This window comes from Equus quagga, chromosome 16, assembly GCF_021613505.1.
Source record: "Equus quagga isolate Etosha38 chromosome 16, UCLA_HA_Equagga_1.0, whole genome shotgun sequence".
NCBI classification, from domain to species: domain Eukaryota; kingdom Metazoa; phylum Chordata; class Mammalia; order Perissodactyla; family Equidae; genus Equus; species Equus quagga.
In genome coordinates, this window is record NC_060282.1 from 48,474,773 (window position 1) to 48,487,474 (window position 12,702).

At 36.0% G+C, this 12,702-nt stretch overlaps 1 protein-coding gene across 1 annotated transcript in view; it reads left to right on the forward strand.

Moving 5' to 3' along the window:
• UBE2V2 (ubiquitin conjugating enzyme E2 V2) overlaps window positions 1–12,702 on the forward strand; it is a 50,090-nt gene that overhangs the window by 24,835 nt on the left and 12,553 nt on the right. Inside the window, exons 2-3 of the mRNA XM_046642367.1 lie at window positions 3,455–3,603; window positions 8,150–8,275. Coding sequence (XP_046498323.1) covers window positions 3,455–3,603; window positions 8,150–8,275 — 275 coding nt within the window. The remainder of the gene's footprint in view (window positions 1–3,454; window positions 3,604–8,149; window positions 8,276–12,702) is intronic.

Below are 12,702 nucleotides of genomic sequence, written 5' to 3' on the forward strand. Positions count from 1 at the left end.
TTGTTAAATTTGAAGTCTGCTTTGTCTGATATAAGTATGGCAACATGTGCCTTCTTTTGTTTGCCATTAATTTGGAGTATCGTCTTCCATCCCTTTACTCTGAGCCTGTGTTTCTCTTTAGAGCTGAGATGGGTTTTCTGGAGGCTGCATATTGTTGGGTGTTTTTTTTTTAGTGAGGAAGGTTGCCCTGAGCTAACCTCTATTGCCAATCTTCCCCTTTTTGCTGAGGAAGACTAGCCTGGTGCTAACATCGGTGCTCATCTTCCTCTGTTTTGTATGTGGGATGATGAGCAGTGCGTAGGTCTGTGCCTGGGATCTGAACCTGCGAACCCTGGGCCACTGAAGCGGACTGTGCAAACTTATGTTGGGTTTTGTTTTTTAATCCATCCGGCTACTCTCTGTCTTTTGATTGGAGAATTCAGTCCATTTACATTTAGAGTGATTATTGATGTATGAGGGTTAGTACTGCCATTTTTATCTCGTTTTCTCGTTGTTCCTTGACAGCATTTTAAAACAGTTACAGAGTCAGCCCTGATGGCCTAGTGGTTAAGGTTTGGTGTGCTCTGCTTTGGCAGCCTGGGTTCACTGCCCGGCTGTGGAACCAGACCGCTTATCTCTCAGTAGCCATGCTGTGGCGGCAGCTCGCATAGAACAACTACAAGGACCTGGACTAGAATATGCACCTGTGTACTGGGGCTTTGGAGAGGAGGAAAAATAAAGGGAAGATTGGCCACTGATGTTAGCTCAGGGCCAATCCTTCCCTGAAAAAAAGGAAATGAAGGACTTTCAGCTGGAAAGTTTTGGATATATGGACTTTTTTTTTCTTTTAGTGAAGACCCCAGACTAAGGGGATTAAAATATTTAAAACTATTTAATAAAACCACATGCACTTGCACACACACACAAACAGGAAAAAGACAAACAGAACTATAGAAAAAGGCTCATAGGTGGCAAGAGATCCAGAGGGCAGCTTATGTGCACACTGCAACTTTCTTGGAGCAACACTCCCATCTTGTGGCTGTTTTCTCTTCACAGACATTTGTGGTTGGGTGAAATAAAAGCAGAGTGCTCTAGCCCTGAATTTGAAAATTGGAGCTCACTGGGGTCTTTTTGTTTTTGAATCATACTTTAAAAACAAAATAGTCTTAGCTGCTATAAGCTTTTAAATGTTAGCATTGCCAGTAATTGGTCTAATAATCTTAGAACCATTTTCCCAGTATACTATATAAGAGTAATGGTGAAAAGTTTAGCAATAACTAGGTTTATCACTTTTATGGCACTTATGTAAAAAGAAACATTAATTTTACGTTGTTTACTTTGTAGTTTTGGATGCTCATAAAGGTCACCTGACTGAATTGTTTATAAAAAGGAGGCAACGAAATTCAACACAAATTTAGAATTATTCTTGGGGAATGACTTCATAATGGTAAGGGTAATCAAGCTCATCTAAGACTACTTTTAAAGCAATTCAAGAGCACTGTATTCTGTGGATCATGGCTGTATATCTACAGGAAAATAGCAGTTGTTCCAATATTACGTGAATAGAAACTTACAGTTTAGGATAAAATTTCTGGGGGCCACCCTATAGGGATTGTACAAAGAACTTTTATTCTCACACAACTTAGATGGAAGTGAATAGAAGTTTTATGTAATTCTCCTTAACATGGACACTAAAATGATCAAAGACAACATTTATTGTATTTAAGGTGGATTACCTTGTTTAATTTTTACAATGATTCTGTGAGGTAGAAACTATTGTTATCTCGCTTTTATAGGTGAGAAAACTGTGCTGGGGTCACATGTCAAGTGGGCTGCAGAACTGGGATCTGGACTTGAGTAGTCTGATTCCTAGATTTGTCTCAGGGTGTGCTGCCTGTGTAGTTTGGAGTGCTGTGTAAATTAATGGTTAAAAGAATGACTTTGGTCTAGAAACTGGATTTTAACACTGGATCTGCCACTTACAATGTGACCTTGAGTAGGTCACATAACTTCTTCAAACTTCAGTTTCCGCAACTGTAAAATGGGTGGTTTTAGGATTAATTGGGGCAATTTATTTAAAGTAGCACACAATGTGTGCTAAAGAAATGGTTATTAATAATCATAGTAGTTGTAATAATAACTACTCTTATTTTTGTGGTTTATAACAGCTCCATATTTCTGTGGCCCAAGATTTTCAAGTGTTTTGTGTTTTGCACAGTACATAAAGTGGCTAATGTTGTTTTAAGCTACAGTATTTACTGGCTTTTCATTTTATATCTTGGATTACTATGAATTAGTAAGTGAAAGAGGTTTTGGTTTCAGCAAGAGAGAGAAGTTATACAAAATGACAATCGCATTAAAAGAGATGCCACTTCTTTCTTTCTGTCTCATAATTGTGTGTGTATCTGTGCATTTGAGAGAAAGTGAGAAAGGGAGAGAGTGTGCCAAAGCCAGAGAAAGAGGATTCTGAGGGCGTTTACCTAAATTTTTCAAGACTTGTGCAGTGGGGCTGGAAGATATTTCATGCTAGATGATGTTGAGAACATGGAAGACCATGTTCGCTGGATAGGCCAGGCCAGTAATCCTAGGAAAGGTTGTGATAAATTGGAAGAATCATGGTTGGATTCCAGGAATCGGAAGTCAAAATGATGGCAAAGAGCAGGTTCAGTGAGAATGAGAGAATGGGAACTGTGAAAGTCTAGGAGATTAGAGGCAGTGAGGAAGATAATCTGTGTTAAGATTTAGAAATAAAGTAAGGAGTGATGAGGTCTAAAGGGTAGAGAGGTGGAGGTGTAAGAAGGGCTAATGAATTGTGAAACATTTGCTAGGTTGGGCCAGGAGGTGAAGGGCATGTCCTAGGAAGCTGCTATATCCATAAAGGAAATTTGTTCTCAAATCGAATGACTCCTCTAGTGATGATTAAGTGCCTGTGCCAACATGGGAGAGGTCAGACTCCACTGGAGAACGGGAAGGAGAGTGACTGGGGGCTATGGGTGAGGCTGCTTCAGCGTTTTAGAAAACAGTACTTTTCAGTGCATTTTTAAAGATGGAACATAGTTTTGTTGTTTAAAAATCATTAGAGAGTATATGTTAATGAAATTGAGCATTTATGAACTTTCTAGTCATGTCCGTTTATTTGATGGAGTCCTTGGCAAGGAACAGAAATCTCAATTATAGAAAATATTCACTTTATAATGATTTATTTATGATTGATTTATGTCAGTATAAAATTGGTTAACTAGGAATTTATATACATGTTCTATACTGCTGTTAATATTTGGTACAGTGCTTTACCATTCTCATTTTGAGGGGTTTTTAGATTCAGCATTTTCTGGCGCAGAATGCTGTATAAAGGGAATTTTGTTGTTTTGGGGAAACAATTTGTATAGGTTAATTTGGAAAAAGCTGAGTTTGAATATGTTTAGCTCTTACAATTATGAGCTTTTTACATTTACATTGACATTCTTTTGTATAGGAGTTAAAGTTCCTCGTAATTTTCGCTTGTTGGAAGAACTTGAAGAAGGACAAAAAGGAGTAGGCGATGGTACGGTTAGCTGGGGCCTTGAAGATGATGAAGATATGACACTTACAAGGTGGACAGGCATGATTATTGGGCCACCAAGGGTCAGTGCTATAAATTATATATTTTTTATTAATATTTATTGTCACTTTAGAGTAAGCATTTTGTAATTTTGATATTAAATAATTGATAACTTCTCACTGAAACAATTCCTCTCTTTTTATTTATTTTGTATACATTTATTGATGGTTCTTGTGTGCAGGGAATTAGTGCTTGATTTTCTGGAGGATTTGGGGGGAAAGATTGATATGGTCATTACCGTCAAAGTGTTTGCAGATTAGTAAAGGAGGAAAAATAAATACAAATGACAGGTTCTAAATATGGCAGAGAAAGTTCACTACGGGACTTTAGAATATGTTTCTTCTAGCTGGAATAATTGAGGAAGGCTGAACAGTGGAGGAAGTTGCCTTTGGAATGAGCCTTAAAGGACTGACTGGTAGGATTTCAGAAGGTGGTGATGGGGATGGAGAACATTCCAGATAGAGAGGAGAAAAGGTGAGGAAATGGAGGGGATATTTGGGAAGAGCAAACAGCATATTTGGATGTAACATATTACTAACCCACTCTGTGTGTAACCAAGGGTTTCTAAATTGGTTTGTATTTGAGTGCACGTTGCTATTTGTCCTCTGACATTTGACTTGCCATGTAAATGTGATAGGCCTCAATTTCTTCATGTTTAGAATATATTGAAAAGTCTGTGATTCTTTCATATTTTTTAGCACTGTTGGCAACATGCCCATTGTGTTTAATTCTTAGGTCTTTCTCAAGTTTATGAAGTTTGATTTTTACTCAAAGTCTTTTTCAGATGGTGAATTTTTTTTCTACATTCCATTCCTTTCTCAAAGATCCCATTTACTGCACTCTCTTTGCACTGAGTCTGTGAAATATGTATTGTATAGTCTTTTTGACTTGCTGGAAAGAACACAAATTTGAAGGATTCTTTTTTTTAGTCTTTGGTTTTGTATACTGTTTGATAGCTTGTGATGAGAGCATTTCAACTGTTTTGCTGTTGGGTAGATTTTAGATTTTCTCTTGATTATTACATAAGAAAAATGGATCAGGTAATTAGCAATGTTAACTTTAGAGAATGAATGAATTAATGATGTTTTATATTTTCTGCTACTCCTTTGCAAAATTTGTGCATGCTTCTAAACTAACAAACTCCCTCTTCCCTCTGCTCTGATTTTTCCATAAGACATTTGAAGAAGGAAATATAATATTGATGGTTAGAATTCTTGATGTGTTTTATAACTTGATATTTCTAGTGAAAACCTTGATTTTCACTACCTGTGAACACTATTACCATGGTCTCTTTGGTAAAAAAAGTGCTTATAACTTGTGAACATTCTTATTTAATGAATAGTTTGAAGATTTGACAGTCTGAACTTGATGAAGTATAAATTTGAAATTATTTAGATTTGGTTTTTCTCCAGCCACTACCTCCAGTGGACTTTAAACTTTAAGAATGTTTTGAAGCTTATGTATGAGTTCCTTAGTGATTTTGTGGGTTGTTGCATAGCACAGTTTCCAAACGTGGAAGAGCAGCTCTGCCTTGATCTCTTACCTAGTTGAAGTCACCAGTGGGGCTTCCTAAGCTGGCTGCCTTTCCTGGTATCACTGAACTGCAGGAAGCTCCTAAGTCCAGGCTGTGCCCAGTGTGGGGCAGAGGCTATTCTAACTTGGGGGGAGGGTAGGGCCTGCTCGCAGGGGCACATAGATAAGATGCTGCTGACTGCCATGCTGGCAGTCTCTTCCAGTGACTTCTCTTCCACTGGGCCCTCTGTTTTCTCTGGGTGGTCATCTTGGAGCCTCTTCTCCCTTCCTTTAGGTGCCAAGAAGAGGCAGGAGGGGAGTACCTTTGCAAAGGCACAGCATTCTTCCCAACCAGACTGTGTTCACCACCTGATGATTTTCTGCTTTGCATCACCCACTTTCCAGTTTTCTCCCTCACTGAGGTGTGTGGGACAGGTCACAGCACTCATTCACTTGCTTCTAATAAAACCTGCAGGGATTGGCATCTTGTCTTAGCTTTTTCTCTTTGGAAGTTGCCATATTTAGAGCAATTTTGTCTCCAGCTTTAGGGTATCTACATCCAGCCAGGATAATAGGAAAATTGTTACGTTAACATACTATTACTGGCTAACTGTTTTTTATACATTATTGATTAAGATCCCTGGTATTTATGTTATTTATTTGGATTTATGTGATTAGCAATTTGGTTTTTCTCTGTATGTTTGTGTGTTAAATTTTTTGAAGCAATATTTTTTAGCATTAGAGGTTCAGTAAGTTGTCTGTTTCCTTATATATAGGTCGAAGTACTATATACATCTTTAGAAGTTTTGAGAATTAAATGAATCAGTAATTAGACAATAGGAAAGTACCTGACTATATAGTACATATTTAGTAAATATTAGTTCCTTTTACTACTTTCTTTTCTATTTTATTTTGCTTTTTGGTTAGATAACAGAAAGACTTGGCTATTAATTTAAAATTTAGAGGTGATGAAATTAATCCAAAGTGTCAAAAGATAAAGTTAGGGTGATGTTTACTCTAAGCATTGAATTAGATCAATAGGCTAGCTTAAAATTTTTTTAACAAAAAAAAATTGAGGTATAATTTACATACAGTGAAATGCATAGATCTTCCCATGTGTTTCAACAAATGGACCTTGTTACCTACACCCGTATGGAGATACAGAATATTTCCATCATCCCAGAAAGTTCCCCGTGCCCCTTACCATCCTCATCCCCACCCCAATCACTACCACTTCCTGTGCCCTAGAGGAGTTTTGCCTGTTGTAGAACTTTGTGTAAGTGGAATCGTGCACTGTGGGTGCTTACTGGTCTGCTTCTTTTGATGCAGCATAATGTCTCAGAGATTCAGCTGTGTTGTTTAATGTTCCATGTAATAATGTGTTTCTTTTTATTACTGAGTAATAGTTTACTGTATGGATATACCATCATGTGTTTATCACTTCTGTTGTTTATGGTATTTGTGTTTTATCTGCTTTCTGGCTATTTGACATAAAGCTTCTATGAGCATTCTTTTACAAGTCGTCTTATGAACATATGTTCCTTTCCATTTCTCTTGGGTAAAATGCCTAGGAATGGAATCGCTACATCATAGGGTAGATGTATGCTTACTTATCTTTATAAGAAAATGCCAAATTGTTTCCAAAATGGTTATACCATTCTGTACACCCAGGAAAGTATGAAAGTTCTGGTTGTTTCCACATACTTTGAGTATTTTTAACTTGTGGAATTTTTCAGGGGCTATTATTATTTTTAGTTTTTTTTTTTAGTGCAAGTTTTCTAGAGAGGCTAATGTGCATCCAGATTGGAGAACCAAAGACTTGATGATTTCCTTGAGATATGTCTGATTTTAGTCCTTTTTATAAATATCCAAAGTGCTGGGCATGTTATTAATATATGTTTGCCATTAAACTTGGTTGTGTTTTATACAGCTGTTTCTTTTTTAAAATATTGAAATATTTAATAATATATGTTCAAGATGGTTGCATACATTTTAAATTACGGTGGTTTAATATCCCAGATCTGACCTCCACTTGGGAGTAGTTCTTACTTAAGGGAAAGGAAGCTGTGGATCAGTTGGGGTAAGTGAAATCTGTAGCCGGTTAGCATCTTTTTTCCCCCAGGTTTTATAGGAACCAACAGGTATTAAATGTGTCACTTTCATTTATTTTTTACTGTCCTGTTTTAATTTTGCGCTAAGAAGTTAATCAAGTGAACAAAAACCATAAGGATAAAGAAGAGTTCATTATAGGCATGAAAATAAACCCTGAATAATCTAGAAGTATTCTAGTGATCTAGTAGCTTTAAAATGGCTGTTTGGTGGTAATGTTAAACTTTTTGATTAAGAAACCCTATTTTAATATGATGTGGTAACATAAAGTTTGCTGTTTTATCTCTGAATTCAGATAATGGAATTTAATGAACCACAAAGTTAATGAAGTAATGTAATATAATAAGAGGCATGAAATAATTATGTTGTATTGCTGTAAGATGGTATAATACGGTGTTTTCCCTTTTGCTGGAAGTTGTTGATTGTCGTATAAGTGGAGTAACCATATAGTTTATTCAACCAGATCCTTTTGAGAATGAAATGAAGCATTATTAATAATTAATACTGGGACCATAGGAGTAAACAGAATTGTCTGGGACAAATGGAAACTTTTTTATATGTGTGACACAAGTCCAGTAGTCCCTCCCCCCACAATGTAAACTTTTTAGTAAAATCTGAATTTAAATGCTTTATTTTTTCCTTTTAATTTGTGATAGACATTATTTGTACCACAAAAAGCAAATTCTGATCATTTTGTTATTGCTTTGTATAATTATTTTAATTTTATAAAATCTCTACTTTTATGATGCTTGCCACATTTTTTTTTTTTACCGTATACGTCAATTAAATTTGAATGTAGAAAAGTAAATTCTTGATCACACACACAGTAATATCAAGTTCAAATTCATATTGTTCTTTTCCTCTTTATTAGCACTCGAATACTATTATTGAATTGAATTGAATAATATTGAATTGAATAATATTATTGAATATTATTTTGCCTTCCAGACAAATTATGAAAACAGAATATATAGCCTGAAAGTAGAATGTGGACCTAAATACCCAGAAGCTCCTCCATCAGTTAGATTTGTAACCAAAATTAATATGAATGGAATAAATAATTCCAGTGGAATGGTAAGTTAAAGTAGTCATTTCATTCTTATAATACCTATCATATATAGTCAGGAGGAAGTTAAAAACACAGGACCTTTGTTTAGCTGAAAGTCTAAATAAGTTTATCTTTTGTTGTTTTTCCCTTAAAAATCAACCTATCCTTTAAAAGATTTAGGTACCAGCCTAGATAAATGTGATGGTAACACTTCTTTTAGGGTTTTAATCAGTTGCTTCAGTAATCACATTTCAGTTGAATATTTGGTGAAAAGATCATCGTTATTTCTCTTTGAATGTTGTTTTTCTTTAGGATTAAGGTACCTTTGGTGAGATTAAAAGATGAATATTCATGAAGAGGGCGGTTTTCTTTGAGGAACAAGTATGTCTGTATTGGAATGAACAGTCATGGTTGAACATTGTTGTCTGTTTAAAGCAAATAAAGTGACATGTTCTTTCTGACTCACACAAGGAAGTTAGTGAAAACAGCTCAGTTTCTAATGTGAGTAGATTATTAGGTTCACATTAAGACTTTGAAGTCCAGGCTCTTGAAGTGCCATGTTGAGAGCACACTCGCCTGCAGAATACATGTTAGGAAGCATAATGACATAATAATAATAAAGTGAACATCATCCATCTTAGGAAATAGAATGTTATGAATATCCTTACCTTCTTGTGTGTTCTTCCTCATCCCATCCCTGTGCTCCCTTTCCCCCGCAATGGTAATTGCATCTTGAAAATTTTCTTTTATATTCTCTTATTTTTCTTCATAGTTTTATCCAGTGTATCACATATGTATACCTATCCTTCCTGCCTTCCTCTCTCCTTCCTATCTATGTATCTATCTTACCATCTATTAAAAACCGTGAGTTTATACCAATACTTCCAATTCTATTCCAGTACCACAGAGTTTATTCCAAAATTCATCTTTTTCATGTTTGTAATTCCCTCCTCCACCTGTGACAACCTGGCTCCCATCATCCCCAGTGTATTTACTTAAAGTTGCTCAATTTCCTCTGTATGTAACCATACTTCCGGCCACAAGTTGAGCCCTGGACACACAGCTAGCCCCTCACAAGCCTAGTACGCAGGCCCAAAGCAGGGCTCCAGATGGACTGGCGCCTACGTGCTCAATACACTGGATGAAAGCACAACCCTGACAGGAGGAGGGTGGAAAGATCATTAGAAATCTCAGCTCTGGACCTTCTGGGTCACTCCAAAACTTCCCTACTTGGTGTGTGCAAACTCAAAGCTGGGCCCTGGGAGTCTTCTCTGTCAGTCTGTCAATCTTTGTAATTTACCAGGAACATTTAGTGTATTTACATTTAATGTGCAGTATATTGCTATGTCCAGGTTTAAATAAATCATCTTGTTTTGTGGTTTCTGTTTTCCCACATGATTCTTATTTCTTGCCTACTTTTGAAATGGTTGTCCTCAACTTTTAAAATTCTGTTTCTATTCTTTCATTGGTTATTCTAGAAATTGCAATGTGCATACTTAACTATTTCTGTGTTAAGTAACATTAAGAGTTGTGATGGAAGCAGAATAATGAAACATTTTGAATTTACAGAAGGAATATTGTTTAGGGAATTCTTTTATGACAGGCAGCATTGCATTTATGAGGAAGACGTTCTTGTAAAATTTGTTGATCAGGAGTAGCTGTTCTCAACTGCTGATTTGATTTCATATTCTAGACTCTGGAAATTAAGTAATTAATGCTGGGTTCTGAGTTGCTGAGGGAGCTAGGAAATTAAGGATTAAATTTCAAACCCACCTCTAACAAAAGTTTATCTCATCTCATGGACTTCTTGCCAATTTTTTGACATTTTGACTCCCTCTCTACCTCTTTTCCCTCAACCCATCTATCATCAAGTCATGTCAGTCTGTTGAAAATATAACCTGAGTCAGGTCTTATTTTTCTATTTACATTGCCACCAAATGAATGTTGGCTATCATCTTTTCTCTGGACCCTTGCAAAACCTCTCTAATTCTACTTATTTACCCCCTCCAATCTTTACAAAACAACTAGCCAGAAGGATCTTTCTAAAACACAAATTGTGTCATGTTACTTCTGTGCTTTAAAATCCTTTAGTGGCCTCAGCCACAATGTATGTGCTTTTTGCCATGGCTCATTAGGAGCCCACAGTGTGCACACTACCCTGAATACCTTTCATTTGGCCTCAGGACTTTTGTACTTTCTGTTATCCCTGTCTGGACGTCTCCCCTACTTTGGCTAATCCTTAACTTCTGAGTGTAAATGTCACTTGCTCAGAGAAGTCTTTCCTGATGCCTGCATCTGAATTATGTTTCTCTTTGTTACTCTGTTACCTTCATTCTGTTCTGTTCTTTTGCAGCAATTACTATAAATTTATTATCATTTTTCTCTTTCTTTTTATTTTTGGTGTTTTTAAAAGCACTGTTTCTAACATGCAGGCACGTTTTAGAGATTGATGTAACCAACATTCTCCACCTAGTCTTGTCAAATCTTAACACTTTTTTCCTATTTGTAACAGATCTTTTTTTCTTTTAAAGAAAGACTACATTATAAATAGTTAACTTTGTGTGTATCTTTCCCGAGTTTCCCATTCCTCTTTCCTCAGCAGTAATACCATCTTGAATTTGGTGTTTATCATTTCCGTGTGTGAGGTGTTTGTTTTGTTTGTTTTTGTTTTTGAGGAAGATTAGCCCTGAGCTAATATCCACTCCCAATCCTCCTCTTTTTCCTGAGGAAGATTGGCCCTGAGAGCATATCCATGCCTGTCTTCTTCTACTTTATATGTGGCACGCCTGCCACAACATGGCTTGATAAGTGGTGGGTAGGTCTGTGCCTGGGATTGGAACCAGCGAATCCTGGGCCGCCAAAGCGGAGTGCACAAACTTAACCACTGCACCACTGGGCCGGCCCCTCTGTGTGTGAGTTTTGTGCTTTTACTGTGCACATGTGTATATATCTCTATATTGTATCACCTTTGTATGGAATCATATGTCAGTGATTTTTGAGCTTCATTCATGTTGAGTCATGTGAATTAGATTGTTCCTTTTTATTGTTTAATATTCTATTGTTCACTTGGTGGGCATTTAGATTGTTTTCAGTTTTCACTGAAAAGATTGCTACAGTGAACATTCTTATACAAGTATTTTTTTACGCTAGGGTAGTGCTTCTCAGGACTGGGTATTTGCTGGTTTGTTGGTTGGTTCCAATATGTTGTGGATCAGTAGTTTTGTAAAATACAATAAAAATGAGTTACTAGAAAAATGAAATAAAGAAGACAAAATATAAGCCCAGATTTTTTTTAAATAGAAAATTCTTTGTCAAATTGCTAGAACTCTCTAAATGCTTGCTTTTATTTACTAGGTTTGTCTTGTAATGGACCAGTAGAAATCAATTCAAGGCCTAGCATTGTTCCATGGAGCATGCTTTGAGTAGCACTGTTCTTAGGGCATACAGCCAGAAGTGGCATGTCTCCTGAGGTGTGGGGCTTGTCTTCAGCTTGATTGAATATTGTCAAGTTGCTCCCCACAGGGCTGTGTCCATGTCTGTCCCGCTAGCTGTGTGTAAGAGTACCCCTTGAATATATCCCACCAACACTTCATATTGTCAAGCTGGAATGGGGATTTGAAAACAGAAAAATAAATACTAATTTTAATTATTAGAGAGTGGAGGTATGTGTATAAAGGATTAGAAGTAGGGTGTATATATTGGACTTCAGTTTTTCTCTTGATTATTTTCTAAGAATTTAAGTTATTTTATAACTAGTAAATAAATAGCATGGAATTTCTCATTGACCATTGCTGATTATGCTGGGATGCTTTTATATATTTTGAGGTTATTTAAGTACCAGATGAATTATGAGTGTTGCTTTAGTAATTTTAGTTTATATTTGTTTAATACAACTGAGCAAAATTATTCCTTGTGGCTGGTTAGCACTGTAAAGCATGAATTACAGTGCTTTATGCTATGAGGTCTCAAATTTTGGAGGTTATTCTATATTATGAACTGATAAGGTGCAGATTTGTTCTGAAATGATATTTATTTTCCCATGCTCTTTTCTCCCTCCTCCCTCTTCTTCATCTTTTTTTCTCCCAATTTTTTGTGCACTCTTCATATTTCACAGGATTTGCAGTCACTTTTGTTTATTTAACTATCATTTAACATTACACGTGGAAGTGTTTGTTTCTGCTTTGGAAATAGTTTGGTATTCTCTCCATTTATAATCTGTTGTTGACTTAGGGAATTTATTTAAAAAGGCTAAGGGGGTGTTACTACTCCTTAAATTAAAGCATTAGAGGAAGCATTTTAAATACATCTTAACATTATAGCATTCTTTTTATTGTTTCAGTTACTTGTAAGAGAAATATTTAAAAATCATTTTTCTTTTCTATTTTTAAACTGTTTCATTGTGGTATAATTCACATATCATACAATTCACTCAAAGTGTATAATTCACTGTTTT